This window comes from Hydra vulgaris, chromosome 12 (genome assembly GCF_038396675.1).
Source record: "Hydra vulgaris chromosome 12, alternate assembly HydraT2T_AEP".
NCBI lineage: Eukaryota > Metazoa > Cnidaria > Hydrozoa > Anthoathecata > Hydridae > Hydra > Hydra vulgaris.
In genome coordinates, this window is record NC_088931.1 from 78,386,555 (window position 1) to 78,412,190 (window position 25,636).

At 26.8% G+C, this 25,636-nt stretch overlaps 1 protein-coding gene across 2 annotated transcripts; it reads right to left on the reverse strand.

Moving 5' to 3' along the window:
- Positions 1 to 566: 566 nt before the first annotated feature.
- Positions 567 to 25,268, reverse strand: LOC101237670 (glutathione S-transferase C-terminal domain-containing protein). Of its 2 annotated transcripts, none has more exons than XR_010642727.1 (8): positions 24,879 to 25,268; positions 21,299 to 21,334; positions 11,192 to 11,626; positions 10,907 to 11,108; positions 9,565 to 9,738; positions 9,126 to 9,286; positions 1,010 to 2,316; positions 567 to 912 (listed from the first exon to the last, which is right to left on the reverse strand). XR_010642727.1 is itself a non-coding variant. In XM_065814548.1 (8 exons), exons 1-8 carry the CDS (start codon positions 25,116 to 25,118, stop codon positions 582 to 584), a joined length of 1,770 nt encoding a protein of 589 aa, XP_065670620.1. In that variant the 5' UTR covers positions 25,119 to 25,268; the 3' UTR covers positions 567 to 581. The 2 variants fall into 2 exon arrangements, 1 of the variants encoding a protein (XP_065670620.1); XM_065814548.1 differs by having other exon boundaries at positions 2,126 to 2,316.
- Positions 25,269 to 25,636: the final 368 nt, after the last annotated feature.

Sequence of the window (25,636 nt, forward strand, 5' to 3'; positions counted from 1 at the left end):
AAATATTTGAATAGTTTAACAATTTTGCACACGCACCTAAATAATTAATATTAACACATTCAAAGTATTTTATTCACAGCCGCAGTTAATACGTGATTTAATTAAACGATTATTTCTTGCGTAGAAAACTCTTAAAATGCTTGAATGGCGAATGGCCTGTGACTATTTTAAACAAACTTTCGAAAACTATTAAGCAACAAAATTTATTTCTTATAAAACAATTTTTTTTAATCACTTAGGTTATTAGAAAATTATTATAAAATTTTGTTCATAACATTTTCTCCCCAACTAATCGCTTTTTGTAACATTAAAATCGTAAAAACGCATGATAGGATATAACCGTAAAAATTTTGACTAGGTACATGTAGTTGAACTCATGTAATTCGAATCCTCAAAGGATTTTGAAAAATTTATGATCTATATGAGTTCAACCCTGATTAGTTAACCTTGAATGGACCAAATGATTTTTTCAATTTAAATGATTTTTCGAATTATAGGAGTTTGAATTAAAAATTTGAATACAAACAATTTATCGATACGTGTCGTATTGGCGCATAAATAAGTCGTTATAAATCAAATCGTTAATTTGTAATAAAGCCAAATAAAATATTATTTTTTGGTGAACAACTTTCTGGTGTCATTAAATAAATCTGTGTTTTATAAGTACCTCTTGTTTCTGCATCTAAAACTCTGTCGTGGTCAACAAACAACATTCCTTTTTTACCTTGCTTATAGTAGGCATTTTCGCAGTTTAATGAAGTATGTTCATCGGATGATGTATGATCAGCAGATCGTGCTAGTAAAAAGTATTGCTCATTTGTCAGGCAAGAAAATTTTTTGCTTTTTGGGTAAACAATATTTCCCGTTGGTCGGATACTTCCGTAGCAACAAGGACAAACAATAAAAGAAGCCCTAAAATAAACAATTTAAAATAACTTGCATAGAATATATTAAAAAAACTTTTAACTTATATATCGAATATCTTATTCATTGAACAAGATTACCGTACATATTGAACTTGAAACTTTCCCACCGGTTATATATTGAATACATTGAATAAGACCTTACATATTGAACTTGAAGAATAAGATTTAAATTTACCCTAAATGCAAAATTATTTGCGGCAGTAAAAGGTAAATATATCGTTCACCGTAAAACTAGGTGAATAGAAAAATCTTTACAATAAGAAAAATATTTTTAGTTAAACATTTTGAAAAAGAGCTCAACAATGTATCTGTCGCACAATCAATTACGATAAGAAGAATTAGTGCGACAATGTTTTCTGAAAATATTACTGATATAATGTATTTATGTTTAGTAAGCAAATTGAAAACATAACTAAAAAAATACTTTCTTCTGTTGTATATAAAAAAAAAATTCACGCTATCGTCGGATATAGACTGCTTTAAAAAACTCGATTCATCTAATTAGTTTCAACAATTTAATTAGTTTCAACAATTGTTTCTTCTTTTTAAAAGTTATGGAGATGGCATGAAATTAATTCCAATTCCTTTTATTAAAACCTTAAAGCAAAAAATAACTTATTGGGAGACACCTTAATAACCAATTTTTATTTAAGTTTAAGCAATTTGTAGAAAGAAAATATGTTTTTTACTCTGTTTGTTTATTTATTTTTCACCCTCGATTTTAGCTGAATAAATCAAATAGGTTACCATTCTCGCATTAATTCGGTCACTTTTATTTATATTATATTTTGTATATTACTTATTTATAAATAAAACCACGAAATTTCAAAACTACTGCAAAACTAATAGCACTACGAGATACTTAAAATTTCTGTTTGATATACTAATGTAAGAATGAAAGCATTTGGAAAAAATTAATTATAAATTTCACAAAATGTTATATTTATCATTTTTATAACATTTGAAAAACTATAAAACAAAAAATATTTGAAAATTAGAGTTTGCCAAGATATTATAACAATGAAAATTTTTTGTTTTCTATTTAATTTAAACAAATTGAGTTGTCTCCTAGCTTCTCTACTTTATTTTCCTTCACAAAGCGGTAGCCAGCTAAGAAGACAGACCATATACTAAGAAATCTTTCTGAATACACATTTCAAAAATTACTGGAAAATGTATGAAATATTTTACAAACTTACTCTTTTTTAATGCACATGTCAAGCACAAGATCTGTAGCAGAGCCGCAAGCATGAAGTGATATACCAATGTTGAAAGGCTTGTCAAAATATTCAAAGTTGGACAATAATAAATAAATATTTGTAAGCCTCAATTCTTTGATTCGTGCTTTTGCACGTTCAATAGATTCTTCTTTGTTCTCTATTAAGAATACCTACATAACAATTTTTTATTCAAGCATGAATAAATAATATATATATAAACAATAAAACAAAAGTTTTATTGCAAAAAAGTTTAAAAAAATCTTTTCTTATATTCCACTGTCTTATTTAAACATAGCATTATAGAAGAGTTGAAAAAATTACTACAAAATACTATTTCAAGCAGTAACTTATTTGCAAACCCTAAAACCCTAGAACCCTGGTATAAACATTTTTATTGTTTTACTACCACTAGGAAGATTACTAATGTTACATATATGCAACCCTCGGAATTAGGGTCAGCATTCGCCGACTTAACTGCCGACCCTAAAGACAGCAATGCCGACTTAACTGCCGAAAGCAATGCCGACTTAACTGCCGACCCTAAATTTATTGCCGACCTCGTTTCTATGTTTTATGGTAAGACCTATGTACCAATTTTTTTTGTTGACCTGACCTTTAAAAGACTGAGGTCGGCAAATTATTGCCGACCTCATTTTTCCTGATTCAGAGGGTTGTATATATAAAACTAATCTTACATTTCTGACCTCAAACTGTTAAAGGTCGTAAACAAGTCGCGAAAATTCGAAACAAAGGGGTTACCAACGAGGTCGGCAATATTTTGCCGACCTGAAACACTTTTAGGTCGGCAGTTAGGTTGGCATTGTCGAATGCCGACCCTAATTCCTTGGCTTTCTCTCTCTGTATGTATTTATGTATGTATGTATGTATGTATGTATGTATATATATATATATATATATATATATATATATATATATATATATATATATATATATATATATATATACTAGTAGGATAGCCCGCGCAATCGCAGAAAGATTTGGTTGATACTTTTTATTAGTTTTAATTGTTTCTAGGACATAAGTCGATATACATAGCCCGCTACATAACTCACTCATAGCCTGCTCATAGTTATTACAAAGCCTTCGGGTTAACTACACGGTAAATCGCAGGTTATATTGCCTACTACACAACAACTAAAATGCCCGCGGACTACCTGCCCCTTACATAGCTTGCTATGTAACCTGCTGCCAAACTTTTACAATGCCCGTTGAATACCCGGTCACTATAAAATATAATTTAGCATAAAGTAAAATATAACATAAAATATAATGTAAAATAAAATGTAAAGTATAATGTAAAAGATAATGTAACACAAAATATAATGTAAAAGATAATGTAAAATATGATATAAAATACAATGTAAAATATAATGAAAATTAGTAATTATCCACGCAATTTTATGTGACGAATTTTGACAAAATGAAATGGTACAAAAAACTGTTTAATGACATCAAAAAACGTCAAATAAAAGTATAATTTTTCAATTTTTTTCAATTATTTAAAAAGTTTTTTATTCAATAAAACAACCATAACTCCTTCATAAAAAATTTTTTTTTTTTTGCCAAGATTACTCACCGATTGAATTAAAATAAGGTTCAATTTTTACTTTTTTGCTATACATTATTGGTTTTCCGTGGAACACTTGAAAACTATAATGTATAGCGAAAAAGTAAAAAATCTTTTTTTAATTCAATTGGTGGGTTATATTCGTTTTCCGCGGTAAACTCAAAAACTATTTGTCCACAGACAGACAGATAACCTCTATGATTTTAAAATAAGTATATAACATTAGTTAGGATTGAAATAACTTATTATAAAATATCAACATTAGTTAGGTTTAAAATTATTTTAAAAAATAATAAATTACTTAAGGTTGAAATTATTTTACAAAATAATAACCTTACTTAGGGTTGAAACTATTTTATAAAATAATAACCTTACTTAGAGTTACATAGTTCTGGGTATCTATTTTTATTTTTACAGGACTCTTTTTAAACTAGATTTTTAGTTTCTCAATTGTACTGTAATTTATTATTTTTATCACTTATAAAAACAGCTATTATTTTTGTTAATGAAGCCGGACATAGGCTTCATTAACAAAATTATTTGAATTAATAAGTCTATTTTTGATCCCAATGAAATTCAAGTTTCTTTTGATATAGTTAATTTATATCAATTCATACCCATTAACGAAGCTATTCCAGTTATTATTAATTTATTAAATAATGACCTTGACGACTTGAAGACTCAAACAAAACTTTCGCTTGTAGACATACACCAATTAATAGAACTTTCGTTGAGTGTTTGCTATTTTTTATATGAAAACAGAATCCGAATAATACCTAATTCAGGTCCTATAGGTTTACCTTTAATGGTTGTTATTGCGGAAGCATTTCTACAAAATATAAAAAGAAAAGCACTTAATATAGCTACTATTCAAACATGTGAACCAAAAACTTTCATGAGATATGTAGACGATTGTCATGCTCGTTTTAACTCAATAAAACAACAACAAATGTTTCTAAATATCCTAAACGAACAAAATCCTGCCATAAAATACACTGTTGAACTTGAAAACCACCAAAAACAACTTAATTTTCTAGATATTAATATTACAAACACAATGCACGGAGCTTATGAATTTTAAATACATCAAAAAGTAGCAATAATTAATATTCAACTTAAACCAAACTCAAATATCAATCCTAATACTATCACTGGCGTATTCAAAGGGTTTTTAAGCCGTGCAAAAAGAATATGTTCTCAAAAATACCTCTAACAGGAAATTGATTTTAATAAAAATATTTGTTGAAAACGCCAGAGACTATATTAAAATAGATGAAAAAAATACCAATTATCAACCAACTGACAACCAACCATTTATAAAGCTACCATGGATACCAGTTGTTGGCCCCAAACTTAGAAAAGAATTTAAAAAACAAAACATAAAAGTTATATTTACATCATCTCCAAATTTAAACAATATATTCTGTAACAATAAAACAAAACTTCCTTCGAATACCAACCCAGGCGTCTATCAAATAAAATGTTCATGCAACTCTATATACATTATTGAAACCAAAACGAAAATTATATCAAGATGTATTGAGCACCAGAAAAATAGTAAAAAAGGAAAATGGGCCAGTTCTGGTGCTACTGAGCAATCTAAATCATGCCAAGGTATATTTGACTGGTTAAACCCGAAACCATATCAGTAGCTCCAGAAAATCATATTCTGAAAATTTGAGAATCCCTGGAAATAAACAAAGCTAAAGTTCGACAAGCGTTAGGAAGTGGCGAAAATGTTCTTAATAAGGATGACAGTGATAATGTCACAACAAAAGGTTGGCGGCCATTTTTTATTAGATTATCTAACGTCAACATTTAATCCTATTTTGTATTTTCTAATGCTCTTTTTAATATTATCTTTTTAACATTTTGTTTTTCTTATAAAGATTTTCTTTGTAACGATTTTTTTATACCTGATGACGCTGATCACATAAGATCAGCGATATATCGAATAATATATATTGAAATAAAAACAAATATATTTTTTCAAAAAAGTTTATACGCAGCCATATTTATTGAATTTAAATAATATATATATATATATATATATATATATATATATATATATATATATATATATATATATATATATATATATGAAATATTTAAAAGCCAAACTTGATTATTAGAAACCATGTATGGTCTTAAGTAATTGAATAAAAAATTAATGAAAAACTGAACTATTCATAAAAAAGAGAAATGTAATATTTATAATTTTATAAACATCCTTAGCTCTTTCAGTTTTATTTCATAAAATTTCATAAAAAAATAATACCAATTCTGTCAGTATAGCCGCAAATAAAAAATAAAATGGTTGCTCAACAATAAAACATGACTTCCAAAGCTAAGAACAAAATTATTGAAAGAATTCAAAAAATACATTTAAGTTATATTTACAACAAAACTTACTTTAAAAACAATATTATGCAATAATAATCTAAATTACTTCTAAATAGCAATCATGGTGTATGTAAACTCAGTTTTTTTCATGTACTGTGGTTATCTTTTGTAATTAATATAAGTCTAATTTAAGTTTAATTGTCAAATATTTAGTTTATGCTCAAGCTGATTTTCAATTCAACAGGTCCCTATTATTGTTTTAAAATTTTTTTTTGGAAATAGATCAACTAAGTACTCAAATGAAGGGATATTTTATATATATCCAAAATAAAAAATTTGAAAAAAGATATCAAAAAACTTATAGAAATTCATGTTTTTTATTTTTATTAAAACTGTAGTTTTTCCGGAATAGAATCTAAAAAAGGATTAACACAAAAGACACCACATTAAAAACACTGAGCTGTGATTTTAAAATTAGCTGTGATCTAAAAAGGTTTCAAGGCACCATAATATCTATATATACATAAATAGAGAGAGAGAAAGAAAAAATATCTTTAAATAATTGAGTGATTTCTTATTATTTTTCTTGTTGGTAATCCATTATGATTAAGCTTTCCATACAGGGGGCAGAAATAAAACCTAAGTTGCCCATTTATTTAAACTTCTGAACCAAATTAGCAAAATGGAAATGTTAAATGTTCCTTTTGCGATAAAATTATGTCTAAAAATTGAACTTGAACAACAAAGTATGTTAAAAAATTTCACAAGTGTCCTGATATAGCACTATAAAAAAATGAATAGGAAAAAAATACAGATAAAAAAATAAATTATGAATAAATAAATTACAAATCATCAGATGAAGGTTGTCTGGAAAACTTAGTAAATAATAATAGTTCAAACTTTTAAAATTTTCCTTGAAATTAAGTTCAGTATAGAGCTTTTGTTTACAAGGGCCTACTTGCGATATTTACTTTTTTTGACTAATATAACAAACAAACAATTTAAGACTAAATTACTACACAATATAAAAATGCTTAAAGAAATTAATAATCTCAATAAATTGCTTATTTCTTTGAGCATTTGAAGTTTATTAAATTGGCATGGTATTATATACTAATATATTTACATAAACAAAATTAAAATAGTAACTTTTTTTATAGGATAAGAAGAGTTTCTATATATAATAAAAGTGTGACAGTTGTTAGGAAGTACAACATGACAAATAAACATTCCCATACAGCATGCCTAGATATATATAACACAAAAAAAAACGTTTTTTTGACCGCAAAAAAAAGCCAAAAGAAAAAAATGTTTTTTTTGCCTCTCTCTATATATAATATATACAGAATACATACATACATACATATACATATATATATATATATATATATATATATATATATATATATATATATATATATATATATATATAGGGTTTCTGAAAAATAGTGGTTTTTAAAAAACAGCTGTTTTACTGTTTTATAATTTTATATAAATTTGCACCCCCCCCCCCATACATGACATTGTCAGTTTTATCATGAATATGAATAACTCCAAAATATCTTCATCCTCTTAAAGTAGTAACCTCATTGACAGTCATGCTAAACTTCACTTTATGGGCTACTTTTAATTTTATGATGTCAATCATTTTTTTTTTGTCTGTTCTCGCTTGCTCTCTCATCTGTTAGTATGATTGATTCTGTTGCCTTATCTAAGCAAAGTCTGTGACTTTTTAAGTGATTTTTAAGGAAGTTGTAGAATTTCCTGAGCATTTTATTATTTTGTTACAACGCTTTTTTTTAATTGAAATTAAAGGAAAATTTCTGTTGCTTTAATTTCAATTAAAAAAACAGTAAAATAAGTCATTTAAAAAACAGCTGTTTGCTGTTTTTATTTTTTCGTAAAAAAAAAACAGCTGTTTTACAGTTACTGTTAAACAGTGTTCATAAACCTTAATATATATATATATATATATATATATATATATATATATATATATATATATATATATATATATATATATATATATATATATATATATATATATACATATATATATATAACCCTTGGAATTAGGGTTGGTATTCGGCAATGCCAACCTAAAAATGTTTGAGGTTGACAATTTTTTGCCAATCTCGCTTCTAAGTTTTATGGTAACCCCTTTGTGTAAAATTTTTTTTTCAGACCTCTAACAGTTTTAGGTCAGCAATAAATTGCCAACCTTATTTTTCCTAATTCTGAGGGTTGTCTGCAAATATCTAACTTATGTAAACTTTAAATTATGTAATGTTAAAAACTATATCATGTTTTACAGTAGGGGCACAGTAGGCCAGGTGATGGACAAAACCTAAAAAATAAATGTTTATTATATTCAAAACCATATAATAAAACATATTTGTAATACTCTCATTTAAAATTTTGAAATCTGTTTTGAGTATAATAGTATCTTTTAAAACCACAAAAATCAGTTGTGGTTTGATGTGTAATGAAAATTTTTATTTTTTAAAAAAAAGCGTGAAATTTTTATTTTTTATGCATAGCTATAGTAAACAGTAACTTTTAAAATTTTATAAGCTATGGGATTAGTTTATATATTTAACTACTTAACAGTAAAGCTTTACGAAAAAAAAAATGAAGTAAAGATTAGCCTTTATAATACACTTATAATCTGGCTTTAAAATAACGAGGTAAATTTTTAACATTTAATACTTTTATTTTTAGAAAAAGAAGAAAAAAATGAAGAATAATGAAAGAAAAGATTGCTCCATACAAATATATACACACACCACTGTGTATCAATACTGCAACTTCTTTCATAAATGTACTTTTTTCTTTGCAGTTCTTGTCACAAGATTTTTTATTGTTAAAATTTATATTGTATATATTGTATAAAAACTTATATTGTTTATTTTGTATAAAAACATAAGAAGCTAAAAAGTTTATTAAAATAGTGTCAATAATATTAATAGCAATAATTTAAAAAAAAATTGTATTGTCAATCATGCAATAATATTTATTTCTATTTGCAACTGCCTATACTAAATTTACCGTGCAATCCTTCCTAAGGTATGCCACAACAATACCAAGATGCCCCCCACCAGAACAAAAATCAACAACTTTATCTCCACTTTTTAAGACAGGTGTAATTAATGAAATCATATTCTCTATTTGTTGTCTTTTACGAAGAGCTCTTTCTGGATTTAAGTCTCCTGTTAGGAAAATTTTTCAATGTTATTAATTTATTTAAAAATATATAAGTAATGATAAAACAAATATTTATAAGAAAGAATTTTTATAGTTTTAATTCTTTCTTCTCTAAATTCTTCTCTAAAAAAGTTTTAATTCTTAAAAAAAAAAAAGAAAAAAGAATGGTCTATTTCTTTCTTTTCATTTCTGAAAAGCTTATTTCCCTATTAGAAGGAAAATAATTATAAATAAATTTTTACTTTGCACTTAAGACCTATTAAAAACTCAATTTTAAAAATACCTTGTGATGGATTTAAATCCGTTGGTATTTTATCCCATTCGATGGAGTGACTTTTTAAGTTTTTAATTTCCGGACTAATACAATTTGTTTCTAACAAATCATATATAAGTGGCAAGTTTTTTGTGATAATACAATGCATCTGCCTTGGGTTGATTCCCTTTGCCTCAAATGTAACTTGAAAAAAATTCAATTCATATAAACTTTGTCTAAATAAAAATATAACATATAAGGAAAAGCAGAAAATAACGCTATTAAAAAAATACATATATATTCTTAAGAAGATTTCATTTCAAATCAATGATATAACCAATCTTATTACAAAGACAATTTTTTATTTAGTGTGCCAAGCAGGGATGCGGAGTCCCAAAAAGGACTCCGGATTAGAAAGTCACAAAAAGATTACTTTATCCTAGTTTTTGGTATCCAGGAGCTCTAAAAATATAAATAAGTTTATGGACTACTAATAGGAAAGAAATTAAGACTTTTAGGTTAGAGAAACAATTATTTTTTGAGCCTAGAGTCCTTAGGTATAATGGCGGCAAGGACTCCGGGACTCCAGGACTCCGGGCTTAAAAACAACAAGTTTCAAGTCATTAAATCTCATGAATTTTTTCATTACAGCAGATAATAAGTCAACAAACATATTTATAGCATCTGGACACTACAGACTTAGAAAAAGCAGAGATATAAAGCCGGAGTCCTTTTGGGACTCCACATCCCTGGTGCCAAGATTCAACAATGTCATTTAGTGTTCAAATATTCAATGTTGTCATTTAGAGTGCAAATATTTAATGATGTCATTTAGTGTGCAAATATTTAAATATGTCATTTAGTGTGAAAATATTCAATGGTGTTATTTAATGTGCATATATTCAACCTTGCGATTCATTTAAAGAGAGACACTGTGTGTCTTTCAAACCATTTTTCTTCATTTTTTTTAAGTAATCAAATAATGCTCCTGTGTTGTGTTACTAAGGTAATATGTTGCATTACTATCAATGTTAAACTGAAAAAAAAAAACATATTGTGCATATTATGTACTCCTTCTGTTAATCAGTTTGCCATTTTAGCATAAATTGTAAAGAAATAATTTAAATTTAATAATTTACAATGCCACTTAAACATATCTTTTGCACAACCTTGATGTATACAATAAGCTGATAAAAAATGACAAATGAATATGGACATGCACAGAAAAGACATTCTGGACACCCTAATAACATTACTATTTAAATTAATGCAAATATTGTTTTAAAAATTAATAATAATAAACAAATATTGATTATAATATATAAATATTATTAATTATTTCAACTATAAATAATAAAGTTTTGTAACAAACCATGTGTGATATTTTCAGCAAAAGAATAAGTGAAGTATTGTTTATATTTCATTTTTTGACATTTAGAACTGGTTTTTTGCCACATTTTATGAACATATTCTATGGCATTTTTGTAGTAAATGTAAGAAGTACATCTTAAAAGCCATTTATGGATGCTTGGGAGTTTAATGAAGAATTCTTTTGCCACCGTCAAACATGGAATCTGAAAAAAAAAAAATTAAACTTTGAATATAAAAACATTTGTAATAAAATAATACAATTCAATAAATGCAAAAAATAGCCTACCCATGCCAAACATTCCAGCAACATACTCAATAATAACAAATCTATAATTGTTAAATTAAAGCCACAAAGATATGGCCAGCAAACTTCAGAGTTTTCTATTAAAAGTGGACGATCCTTGATTACTGCTAAAGTTATTTCTTCACAAATACAACTCATGTAGTTATGAACTTTAAATAAATGGATAAGAGAATCCTCAATTGAATCAAATTCTTCATGAGTTAGAATAGCACCATCTCTAGCAGCAAAATTAGAACTTTTTTTACCCTTAAAATATTTCATATAATTTGGAGTTTTTTTACTAACATTCAGTTCTTTTTCAAGTTGAAGAAACTGAACTGGAATATCAATAGGATAGTTGTTACTTTTTAAATTTTTTATAAAAGTTTCAACTGCATTTGGAAACTCTACCTCACAAAACATGGTCCATTTGCTTACCTATAAAAAAATCAACTACTAAATTATTTCAGCAAAAATTATTTTAAAAAACTTACAAGTATAACAAATACATCATTGGAACACTGTTTCCAAACTTGACTTATATACTTATCAAGATTCTCTGTTTTACTGTGTAAACACTTTTTTTTTAATTTAAAAACTATAAAAGTCTATAAACATTAGTTTGATTAAACATTAGTTTGATTAAACATTAGTTTGATTAAACATTAGTTTGATTAAACATTAGTTTGATTATACTTTCAGCTAAAAAAAAAATTTTTTGCATTTTTTTCCCAGTTATTTTATCAGTCTGCAACTCACATTAGAAATCTTTCGTGTAAAAATAAAATAAATAATTTAATTTTCATAGCTTACAGAATCGTGAAAAAGAACAGCTGCTAAACTCTTTTTCCTTGCATATGAGTTACCAATGTCTTATTGCTTTGCCATTTCGCCATTTTTTAGTTATTTTGAAATGTTTTAACAATGAACTGTTCCTCTTACTTTTTTGCCACTAATTAAATTGCTTAAATGTGTGGCAACTCATTTTTGAATATGACCAATTTTTTATTTCTACATCATCTTCATAAGGGTAGCATTAACTACTATATGAACAACTCCATTACCAAAAAAGGTGTTAAAACTTTTATTATTTTTTAACTCAGAACAATTACTAAGGTTTTAAGGCATCATACCTTGGAGGCTGATCCAGACTAATTTGACACTTTTTACTTTGATAATGCTGATAATACTCAACTGAATGCATGGGCTTGTTTTAATTCCAAATTGAACATAATTAACACATTTTTGTTTATATTTAAATGAATACTTTGTCACATTTCACTGAAATAACTGTTACAATGTTTTTATGTTTATCACAATTGTCACCAAGCTCTTCAAAATCATTAAAACCTTTTTATTTTGAATATCTTAAATTTCTCAACTAAACTCTTTTGAGAGTTTAGTTAAGAAAAAAAAAAAGAAAAAAAAAAAAAGAAAGCAGAATGTGTTTACACATTTCACACTATTGTTTTTTCAAGATTAGTACATTTAAAAAAATAAAAATTAAGAAAAATGCAAAAAAAAAAATGTATATAAGAATAAGATGTTCAATGTGCAAATTTCGAATAAAAAAATAGAAACACATAAAACAGAATATTTTAAAACAAGGTAGATATATTTTAAAACATGGTAAATATATTTTAAACTACACAAATACTAACTATTTAGATTTTATAGGAGATGAAACTAAAGAATTGACAACCTGTTGTGGTTGCTGTGCGAATTGCTATGAACAACTACTATCATAAGATGACAATTTTATTATTTCAAACAACTTTTTAATGTAAACAATAAAAATTCCTTTCTTCTAAAAGATCGGTAGTTTATCTAATAACAAAATAAAAAAATAAACAGCATTCTTGCTGGTCCAAAAGGTACACATTCTGTTTGTGTGTTTACAATACACCAAAATGTTAAATTAATGTTGATTGCTGTAGGCCTAGAATCATTTTAACATGAAACCATTAAAAAGATTGTCTGCAGCAGAAAATCAAAAGTTTGCATGATTCACCGATGCAATAGTTGTCCTGGCATAAAAGCTGCCCGAAAATATTTCCAGCAATATCTCATACAAAATGATGATCCAAAAGAACATTATGACAGATATGAAAATAAACAGTCAATGGATTTCAAACAGTGGACAACTACAAATAAAGCTGAATTATTATTAATAAAACTTCCATTATATAAATTCATAGAGCTGCTGTTTAAAAAACTTGATAAAATTACTTCTCATTCATTTATATCAAAATCACAATCTAGCTATCTGAAGCATCTCAAAGAAACAATTAGTATTGATGAGGCTATTGTAAAGACAGATTTTGCAGAGAATTAGATATTTTTTTTAGTACAAGATGAGATACAGAGTTACCATTGGAGCAAGAGTCAATGTTCTCTACATCCAGTTGTCAGCTACTACAAGAAAATGAAATTGGAAATGTCTTCTTTTTGTGTAATTTCAGATGATGATTTGAATCATGATGTTGGAATTATCAATGAAGTTATGCATAAAACCATTAATCATTTAAAAACTCATCTTTGTCCCACAATTACAAAAAAAAATTATTTTTGGAATTACTCAACATTTTTACAATTTATATTACCATGCTTAAGATTTTTCTGCTCCTTGCATTTGGAATTTCTTTGCAACAAGCCATGGCAAATCTCCATGCGATGGAAAAGGTAGCGTTGTTAAAGACTTATTGCAACTGCTATCTTGCAGAGTCCAACCAAGGATCAAATACTGTCTTCTCAAGCAAAATTTGAATACTGTCAAAAGTCAATCAGTGGGATTATGTTTGCGTACGTTATTGCTGAAGAAATGAAGATAGTAAGAAATAAACTGATAGACTTTTAATAGCAACCACTATTCCTGGGACAATAAGTTTCCATCAACTTATGCCTTCTTCTCATTCAATTATAAAAATGAAAAGGTCATGATGATTTTGCTCTAAAATTTGACTTCCTCAATAATCAAAAATATGAAACTGTCGAAATTGACTGTGTTATGATGTCACAACACCTATTTTGCAAATACGGCAAATTTTACTGGCTTGGTATGGCTGCTGAAGTTGATAAAGGGAATGAGGATTTTATGATAAAGTTTATGCATCCGCATTATCCAAGTCGGTCATACTATTGGCCAAAGCAGAATGATAATTGCTGGGTGCCAAGAATGAAGGTCATTTTTCTTGTTAAAATATCATCAACATCATCTGGGTGTCAGTACCACATCTCAAAAGAAGATAAAACTATTTTGAACAGCTTCAATCTTGTCAAAGAAAGTTTATTAATATTTTACTTACATTGTTTAAATGATATCACTTATAGTAATATCGGATTATTCCTTTTCATTTTAATTATTGAGCTTTTTTCAATAAAGCAGGTTTTTTCCTATTTTTCAAAAAAATTAGCATTTAAGTTTCTCATTTTTTAATACAACATTTGAGCGACCTAAAATTTGAGCATGCAACTTTGAAACAATACTTAATAGACATTAAGTAATAGTGTTAAGCTAAATTACTATAATTAATAAATAATAAAATTTTATTTTCAATATGATGTATTGCAAATTATATTTCTATGTATACTTTTGAAAATATTGATTATAAATATGCAAAGCAATATGATTTTTTTATTTTCTTTGAGGGACCTTTCTTAGACTTTTTATTTCACATTTAGAGTAAGACAACTCCTGAAATAAGTGAAATATAAACTATGGTTACTAAACATTCTAAAACCTAATTCTTAATATTCTCAAATATTAGGAAATAGGTTATTTTCTCTTCATCTTTGTATTCAACACCTTTAAAAATGGTCAGGTACCATTTAATTCCGTCATAATCTTCCTCTAGAACTTAAACTATTCACAGAAAAAGTATTGCTATAAATTCTATAGTGGAAAATCAAAGCCAAAAAATGGATTTTTTTGTCTAAATTTCAAAATGACATATCTTTATTATGCTTTAAGAAACCAAAGCCTTTTTTTTAATAAAAATAGCCTAAGATTTAATGCTTCATTTAAAAAAAAATTAAAGCCATAAGACTTGGTCAACTTTGGGAATTAATGAAAGCGCAACCCATGATAACAGAACAAAAAATTTGACTAAAAAATTTTTTATCACTAAAAGTATGATAAATGCATATAAAAATTATAATTTCATCATTTTCTCTACATTTTTGAATTCAACACCCTCAAAAATGGTCAGGTACCAATTTTTAGCCACATTCTTCCACTAGACCTTAAGTTATTCATTAAAAAGTACTACTACAAAATCCATAATGGTGGATTAGGTAAAAAAAAAGAACATTTTAGGCTGAATTTAAAAACGTCATACTTTTAAACCGTTTGGATTTCGGAGCTCAAATATTACATTTTTTCTTGTTTCATTAATATGTACCACTGGTTAAAATTTAAAGAAAATCCAAGGGGTAACTGAAATGACTGCCCCACTTTTACATAGAACTATTAATAAAAGCTTCAGCAAAATGTACGGTTGGCATTTCTGAACTGAAACCTGAAGAAATATTTTTATATATGTTTTCACAAAATTTTACCATTCTATGGCATATTCCTTTTGATAATTGTCATCTTCTTGAACTATTTTTATTTTAAAAATATAAAAAAGATACTATTGTTTAAAAAATTAGGCTAGGCTGAAGCATAAAATAAGAACCAAATTAAATCATTAAATTCACAACAACTAAATAAATTGTTGCAGAGTACACTTTTCGAGTTTTACAGAAAGTTAGTAACATTTTTTGTGGTAAAACTTGTTGTTAAATCAAATAACAATTGATTAAACATCCCAATGCTAGGTGGGATAATATACCATATTTTGTACCAATACATTTTAAACTAATTTTTGATGTGCTAAACATAATTTGAAAGTTAAACCAACTATTTTGCAACGATTAAATGTATTTAATTTTCTTACAACAACAGATGTACTACCTATTGTACAGCGAACAAAAAGATGACAAATTTTATTTTAATTTTATTTAATTATTAATGTTGGAATTTAAGTTTTGCAGAACATTAAATTTGAGTACACATACCATTCAAACAATATAGGATTTTGTCTGGGTATGGAACAGTACTTACACTACTGCATGGTAATCAGAAAGTTTTTCTATGTTAGTTTACATTGAACACTAAAAAGAACACTAAAAAGAAGGACCTGAATAAAATGAAAACTTTCTTTTTTTCTTTCTTTTAAATAAAAGACCTAACCAAACAAAAACTTATTTATACTTCATTTCAGTTAAGACAATATCAGTCAATGTATTTACAATCCACTGCATTAATGGGTATATCACTCAATTTATGTATCCACTGTGCTAATATATCTATATAACTATATCAGTATATTCACGCACACTTTGCATGAAAATAAATAAAAAAATTACATAAAAATTAAAAATTAAAAAAATGTAAATATAAAAAAGCAAACTCTATCAAGAAATATAAGAGATTAGTCATAAGAGTTGATATATAACTGTGGTAATCTAAAAATAAATTTCACAACTAATAAAAGTTTTCACTTTCAGATGACATTTTAAAAGTTTTAAAAACTGACTTTTAAAAAACTTTTATAGCATGATGAATTTGAAGTCTAAAAAGACCAATTTTATGACAAAACGCAAACTGAATGTCATTTTTTTAAGAAACAGATTGCCCAAATGCTTATGACAAAGAAACACATTCAGTTTTAAAAAGCAAATAATTTGCAAGGAGCGAATTAAGTGATTGCAGATTAAAAATTCTGTAAAAGTTTCTCGTCTTCAAATTTTGTTTTTCTTGAAAACCATTTCTGCACATTTTTTTCGGACCATTCGTAACAGTTTTACAAATTGTTGATTTTTGATGTTCATGCATGTAAACGTTTCTGAAGTTTTGTAATTTTTCTAGGTTCAATTAAATTTTGGGATTTATTTTGATTATTTTTTAGTTATGCTTATAATTATGTTTATAAATTAAAATATGTAAATTATAAATATATTGTGTTAAGATAATTATATATTATAAAATAGTTTGTAATTATAAGTAACACCGTCTTTTTTATTATAGACTATTTAACAATTAATTATATTATTATTAGTTTATGTAATTTATTATGAATAAAAAGTATATGAGAGTAAAAAATAAATTGTGGTTTAAAATTCTCAAAATATAAAAAATAACAATTTTATTTTATTTTTATTAACTTTTATGTTTTTACGACTTTAAAGTGCATTTCGATGACAGTTTTAAATATAAAATATATAATTTAATAATTAACTAATATAAATAAATACAAACTTTATTTAAAAAAATATAGCAAAATAAGTTTATACATCAGAGTTATCACTATCACTTTCTCTTTCTAAACCTGATATTGTTAATAGAGAAAGGTCAATACAATTTGCATTGGTAGATTTTTTTTGTTTTTCCGGATGGCAATGAGGAGCAGCAGATAGTCTTCTTGTTTTATCTTTATACCATGCATTCAAAGCAGAGATTGGGTCGAATTTCTTGATTCTGCATCCTTCTTCACCTATTCGTAAAAGAGATTCAAGACAATTACGTGAATTCAATTTGTTTCTCCAATCCGATTTTACTCTGTTAATGCATGAAAACATATGTTCTACTTTAGCGTTTGTAAATGGACAAAGTAAAAGCAACTCAAATACATCTAACACATTTCTGTACTCAGCAATAAATATATCTGATGTAAACAATTTTTTCTACGGTTTCAAATAGTATTCACCTAACAAATCTTTTAACATTGGAAATATATAACTTTTTAAAACAATTCACTCAATAAAAATTTCATCAGTTTTACACCCCCACTTTTTAGGAGGTCTTTAAAATGTGAAACCACTTCTGCTATTTCTTTATAACCAAATATAATCACAGGGTTCATTGGCCAAAAAGAAATGTCTAAAAGAAAAGTTAAATTACAGAATAAAGAAGATACCTTAATATCTTTAAAACATAAATCCATACTAGTTGTTAAACTAATCATTATATCAGTATAAATGTGTTGCACAGATGCATTAGTTTTATTAAAATTTTCTAAAGGAATGTTTCGGCAAATAAAATTGCTATCTTTTTCGACTATACTTTTAATTAATTTTTTGTAGTTTGTTAAAATAGTTTGCTCTGTTGAAATATTGCCTAACGAATTATTTAAGGGATCTTTAAGTTTTTCCATTGTCCAATTAAATTGCTGCACCCTGCGAACAGCTTTAACAGGATCATGTAAATCCATTGCTGCGGACAGCTTTTACAGGATCATGTAAATCTTTCTGGAAGCCAATACTCAAGCGTCTTAACGGTGCAAGAACATCTAGATAAACAGATATATGAATTACAAGAGATGAATTTTTCCAAACTTTTAAAAATCATTTTAGTTCGGCTTTTGAATCTGTTTGACTAAGAGACTTTATATGAGAAATGTATGCACCATAATTATCTAAAGCTATTTTTATTGCATTCCACTTATGATCCAGCCAACAAGTACCGAATGATTTTGCTGGTTTAGGAACGGATTTTTCCCAAGCTTCTGATAAAAGTTTCAATTCTCATCAACGTTTTGGCGATTGTTCATAAAGACAATGCAACTTTAGTAAGAAGTTTTCACAATTTGCAAATGCAGTACATTTTTCAAAAGTATCTTTTAATGCAAGCTCGAGACGATGGTTAAAACAATGTATTACTTGAAGTCATGGAGATTTTTTTTTTTAGTAATGCTCCTAAACCTGAATGAATACCAAGATTTACGCTAGCTCTGTCTACGTTTAACCTTAAGAGTTTTTTAGCCACATCATTTATTCCAACTCTTGCAAAGGCTTGTTCAAGACAGATTTGTAAACAACATGCATTACCATTGTCAGGGCTTTCAACCGACAAAAGTTTAAGGCATGGACTGCCCTCAAAGAAATACAACACATATACTAATTCCTGTTCAAGTGTAGCAATATCACAACTGCCATCACTTAAAATTGAATAATACCTCGACTTTATAAAATCCTCTCTGAAAGAATCTTTAGCAATTTTACCAATGTAATCTGTAAAAATACCAGCAGCTCGATTAGTTGAGTAAATATTACCAAGATCAACGCCATTTTTTTTTAATTATTTCTAGCAAATCAAGGAAATCAGAAAATGGACGTTCTTTTTTTGCCAAGTAGTAAACTGCATTGAATTTCTTCTTAAGTAAGTCATGATCTTTTCTACCGATTTCTCATAGTCCTTTTTTAATATCAGTGTTTTTATTTATTTATTCTTTAAAACTTTCCGCACCCAATTTACTCCAATAATCGATGAAATGTGCTTCCTTATGTTGTTTACTGTTACAATGGCTTCTTACGCTGTCTTTTTTAATTGACAGAGTTCCAGGGCGAATCCACGAAATAGAAAATTTTTAAATGTTTTTAGTAAAAGATTCATATTGCTTGCAAAGCAGGCAGTGTAATCTTACAACATTATTTACCTAGATATCATACTCAAACTTTAAATTAAATTATTTTTCCTATCTCAAAACAGTATCTAATTTACAATGGTTATCTTTAGTTTTTAGTAAGAAAAATGATGCCATATTTTTAAATATTTAGTTCACTTGATCTACTACGCTTTCAATTTAATATATTTTAAACCTTTAATTTTTAAAGTTTTCATAACTTTTCAATTTGCTCATAATGATTGTAAATTGGAACGTCATTTAGCAAATTAAAGCCATTGAAGTCTCAAAGCCATAGTTATGAAATAGTTTCTTTTATTCTTCAATTCTTTACTACAATCATAAAATTTTTGCAGACTTATAATAACTAACTGCCACTGACAATAACAAATAATACCAAGCTGAAATATTCTGGCAGTGTTATGCATTATAAGCATTATAAACAATGTTAAATGTTGCTAAATGAGCCAGATTCTAACAGTGGGAAAAACAAGTGACACATTTAAAAACAGTTACCTGAAGACCTTATTAAGTCTATATTATTTATAAAATTAATTACCTGAAGACGTTGGAATGTTTTAATTGAAGAAATTTCTTAAAAGCAGAGCGATTACTAGGCTGTCCTCACAGCTCCCTTAATCCGGTAAGAGGGGAGGAGAAAGGTAGCAAAATAAGGGACCCTTGTTCTAATTATAGAGGGTCCTTTACTAAATTTGAGGATCTTTTTTTTTTTAGTAATACCTAATAATGAAAGGTTTTTAAAATTTTGGGGCCGTAATGACAGGTTTGAGGGAGTGCTCTGCCTCCTATGCTATGGCACTGATTAAAAGAAGAGGGATGTTTTGAAGGAAAAATTTCTTTATATTTCTATAATAAAAAAGTTTTAACATAAAATAAACTTTTTTCAAAACATTACTTTATTTTATTATAGAATGGAATGTAATATCAGAGATCGCAATCTAACTAAGTTATCCACTTTTATTTGTCAAGTTTTATGTTTCTAAAAAAACACGACTAAATTTTAAAACTAACTAATGAAAATTGTAATAGAGTTTAAGTTGTGGTATCGCTAGTATCAATGTTTTCGTATATTTGTAAACACTTTAGAGGTTGGTAATGTGATGAAGTTGGTGGTTTGATGTAGCTTTGATCATCAAAGCTGCATACATAAATATCAACTACATCAAGGTTTGATGTAGTTGATATTTAATGTACTTTATTTAACTTATTTATATTTCCTCAAATTTTTGTAATACAACATTAAGTATTTGAATTCTGTATTTGTATTTACCTTGCTATGTAAATACATAATACAGTGGTTAATCTAGCTAGATTAATGACTGTTTTATAAAAGTATTATTTTAAACATGTAAGTTATGAGAGTCTTAATGAAATTAGTTATGGTTGATTTTTAAAATCCATAAAAACTGAGTTCACGGTTTTTTAAGAAACTAAAAATTTAAAGAGCAGAATTTTTTTACGGAATTTTCAATTTGCTCGTTGATTTATGTATAAAAGTTGAGAGCTGTCACAATCTCAGATCAAGTTATGTCAAGTTTTGAGTTGAGTTGGAGAGTTTGTGTCGGGGAGGTCAAGTCAGAAAAAAATAATAATAAATGTTAAAAAGAAAAAAAAAGAAGGTAAATAAACCAATGCTAAAACTTACAGCAGAACATGCCTTTAAACAATTTTGCTTGTAACCCTAGAGAAAATTAAAAAGATAAATAAATTTCAATCTTTTAAAAGGTTTTAACAATTTTATAAAAATTTAATATATCCAGCAAAATCTTGTTAACTTAAAGCTTGGATATGTTGGATTTTCAACTCCTCTTGAGTTTTCTTATCAACTTTATATAAAATCATTTAACCCAACACCGCATACAAAAAGTTTTTTTTCTAAAATAATACCAAAAATGAAGTAGATAATTTGAAAAAAAAAATTTAAAAAAATTTTAATCTTTGTTTCTTTAAAACAACAATGTGAAATCAAGTGTAAAAAAAAATACAAGACCTAAGGTTATAATAATAAATTGAAATACTTCTTGCAAATACTCCACAAGAAACCTAGCAAATAGTCCACAACAAGGAGTAGCTACCAAACTCTGTTTCTTTGTTTAGTAAAACAGTAACACACTGACATTAATTTTCTATGACATATAAAAACAGTCTAAATCAAACTTTGCCTATTTTGCAAATTGTTTCAAAAAATTATTTTGAGAAAAAGAGCGTTGGTAAAGACTTTCATAAAAATCTGTTTTTTCTATTAAGCTGTTTTCCATATATAGAAAATATTACAAATTTGTTCTATTCTTTATTATTAATATAAAATTAAATAAGCCATATAAAACTTCCTTTTTTTTTTAAGTCATCGGTTTCATTCCGTGTAAAAATGTTTGTGTTTATGCAGTTATAATTAATATGTTGCAAATTTAAAACAAAATTTTATTGGATAATATTTACTACTAAGAATTCAAAAATAGTTTCATAAGTTTCATACTTTTTTGATTAAAATCAGAATAAAACATTTCAAGACCTTTGTCGAGGTTTATACAGTAAATTCTTGTGATATGCTGACATTCAGGATTCTTTCATCTTTCCTTTTTTATATCATTCGGTAATACAGGTCAATGATGATATCCATTTAAGCAAACAGCTTTTGATGGTAGTGAATTTTGAACTCTCTGAGCTTCAATAATGTGTTTCCTTTACTATGACAGCAATATAAGATCCATAGTTGAACAACAACCATGTCAAAAAAGTGGAAAAACAATTTGTGTTTTTAAATCGTATACTAATTCTGTAATTAAGAAATTTAAGTCTATTCTAACCATAAACTTCTTATAAGTTGTAACAACGATGGACAAACAATATTTACTCTTTTTTTTACTTTGGGATCAAAACGAGAAACATTGGGTTGACACTTTCATAAGTTGACAGTAGTGTTACACTGTGATCATCAAACTATTTGATAGCCCTCAATTCAATACCAGGTGGTTGTCTATAACAACATTAAACCTTTTCCATTTTTTGTAATGACTTGATCTGATGTCATTTTTATTTTTGAAAGGCGATTTGCCCTTACTATTCCCAAATAACCAATTCCTTGCTCATGAAATGTCTTGATAAGATCAACACCTGTGTAATAATTGTCACAGAATAGTTTTTACCACTTGATCCTAGAAATATGCTGAAGTAAAGTTGTACCATATTGCCAGAAGGTTTTAAATTAGGTTGATTAGAGCACATATCAATGGCACCAATATGTACAAAAAAGTAGGAAAAAGAAAGCTATAACTCAATCCATCAATATCAGATAAAACATACAGTTTATAACCCTAATTCTCAAGTTTCTTTAGGTTGTATTGTTTGAGACCAGATTTTCCTTTGAATGGAACTATTTATTCATCAATACATAATAACTCTGATGGTTTTAGATTTGAAAATTATTTTTGAAAATAATCTACAAGGGGGCGGATCTTATAAAGCCAATCTGTGTAGTTTTTAGGACTGGTCAGATTGTCACTACAGTGTAGAAATTTTGTTACTGGCATTGTAACTGCAACTTTTTCAGAATAAAATTCTGTGCTTTAATACAATCTAGTATTTGGCATCTTTATCAGACTCATTGCATATAAAAATACCAATAAATTGCTCAAGTTAATTGCATGTCAAGTTTAATGGGGCAGAAGAATTACATTGTATGGCATACCTATTTGATTCCTCCACAATAAGTTCAAAAATAGAATAATCAAGGAACTTTTTTTAAAATTCAATTGGCTTCTTCATAGCTTAATCATCACTTTGCATTGTCAAATGTTATTTTTTCAACTTTGTCTTGATTTTGCTTTTTTCATACTAGGGGGCAATTTTTCATTAATAGTATAAAAAATATGCATTTATCATACGTATCACAAAATATTTCTCATAAAAAACTGCAAAGAAAGTGTTTTGAAAATTACTTTATACATTAAAAAATATTCTAAAATGCGTAATGTTGGTTCAAAGCAACAAACAGTAAAATAAAGCTAGCAGAACCAACATAAGGAAAAAATGATTTTATTTTTTTAAATTAAACTCACTAAACATTAAAACAATTTGGAAAAAAAAAATATATATATATATATATATATATATATATATATATATATATATATATATATATATATATATATGTATATATATATATATATTCTAACAATTTATATATGCTTAGATATTTAGTTCAATTAAAAACCTCTTAAATATGCAAAGCATATTTTTTTCATATATTTTACGGTATCAGTAAACTTCATTTGGTATATAACTACAAAGTTACCACATATATAACAAAAAAATGTTTTTACAACCACAATCAGTAATACTTAGAGTGTATATATAAATACTTTTTCAAAAATTAATAATGTAAAAATTAGCTGGATTAAACAAATATTTTATTACTATTTTTGGAATCAGCACATCAAGACACAATATTACTAATTTGAAATTAGGCCAAATTTTTGAAAAAGACTTGAAATGTATATTTGAAAAAATGTGATTTTAAAACATGACCAACTGATATCAACTAAAATAATTACATTCAACTTTTAACTTCAAAAAAACAGCTTGTTAAAATGACCAATAATTAATTTTTAATAATTTATTTTTATAAATTTTTATTAAAATTATTAATCTTTAGCATTACCGTAATCTGGGGTTACTTTGGACATCAGGCAACTTTGAAAAAAATTTAAGAATTTAAGATTCAAGATAAATGCAACATCCATATGACTAAATACAATTAACTGTAATACCATTTTTTATGTTAACTAGTAAATGTAAAGAATTATATTCTATTAATTGTATGTTTATCTAAACAAAAACCTAAATTTTGGTTGAAACCCCAGTTTACGGTACCTAAGTGTTAAGTTCAGTAAAGAAGTTTATTGCATCATTAAGAATTTTTATAAAACAACATTAAAAGTTGTTGTATAAAAAAGTATTTTTTACGCTGCCAGTTTACATGTATTACACTAAGGCATTATTATTTTTTCAATGTAATATTCGGTTGCAGTACTGCTTTTTTTTTTTATCAAATTTCTTCCCAATGTCTACAACTGTTAAACAGGTACTTGATAACCTTGGATAAAGTAAACTTTGTAAATGAAACATAAAAGAGTTTATCTAGTATGAATCACTAGATGACACTCACTGCAGCATAAAAATACTACTAACTCTAACACTTACACACATAAAAAAAAAAATTATACCAATAAGAGTTCTATCTCTTTACGCTGCAATTCATTACAAGAACTAGATAATGCGTTCTTTACAATTTGTCGAGAAACATTTGATAGTCCATAAGAAGAATACTTTTCTGCAATAATAAATTTAGGGCAACGTGTAGTATCTTTTCTATACTTTATATTGAGATTTAGCTCATTGCACACAATAAGTGATATAAAATAAGCAGCTCTACAATGAATAGAGTCGTCTAGAACTAGTGTCATATTTTTTAAATCTAGTCAATCAATACCGTTGGATATGTCTTATTGGGAAGATTTTTTCAATCTTCTAATGTTTAAAATCAATATGGTTGGGTATATATTGAGGTCATGTCTGAGTCGTATCCCACTCGCAACGATTTTATTTTTCTGAGTAATTTGCCGAACATTATTAACCCCTTTCTGCAAACTGTATCATATGATACAGTTTAAAAATTGTATATCTCTGGTTGAACGCTCAGCGATTTTAAATGCGAATTAAGTTGATTTAAAGCATGCAATATTTAGGTGAGTGTGGCCACCGTACTTGAAATGTTCTTGGGAATATGACTTTCAATTTTATTTCTCATATTATCAAAATGGCAACAGGTAGCAAATCAACTAATTATTGTAAGTACATCATTTTGTTGGGAAAGATTCCTTTCAATCATAAACCCACAAAAATTCCTAAAGTTTCTTATACATATTGGTAGTCCTCTTGTGTATTTATTTACCTATTTTCTTCAACTTTCATTCCTCATCAA

Bases quoted from the DNA above. Each gene is read 5' to 3' on its own strand.
- LOC101237670 (XM_065814548.1), bottom strand. From the start codon at position 25,118: ATGACACTAGTTCTAGACGACTCTATTCATTGTAGAGCTGCTTATTTT. The intron at 2,317-9,125 runs GTAAATTTAGTA...ATTGTTATGTAG, and splicing joins ACCTTAGGAAGGATTGCACG to GTATTCTTAATAGAGAACAA. The intron at 913-2,125 runs GTAAGTTTGTAA...TGTTTATTTTAG, and splicing joins GACATGTGCATTAAAAAAGA to GGCTTCTTTTATTGTTTGTC.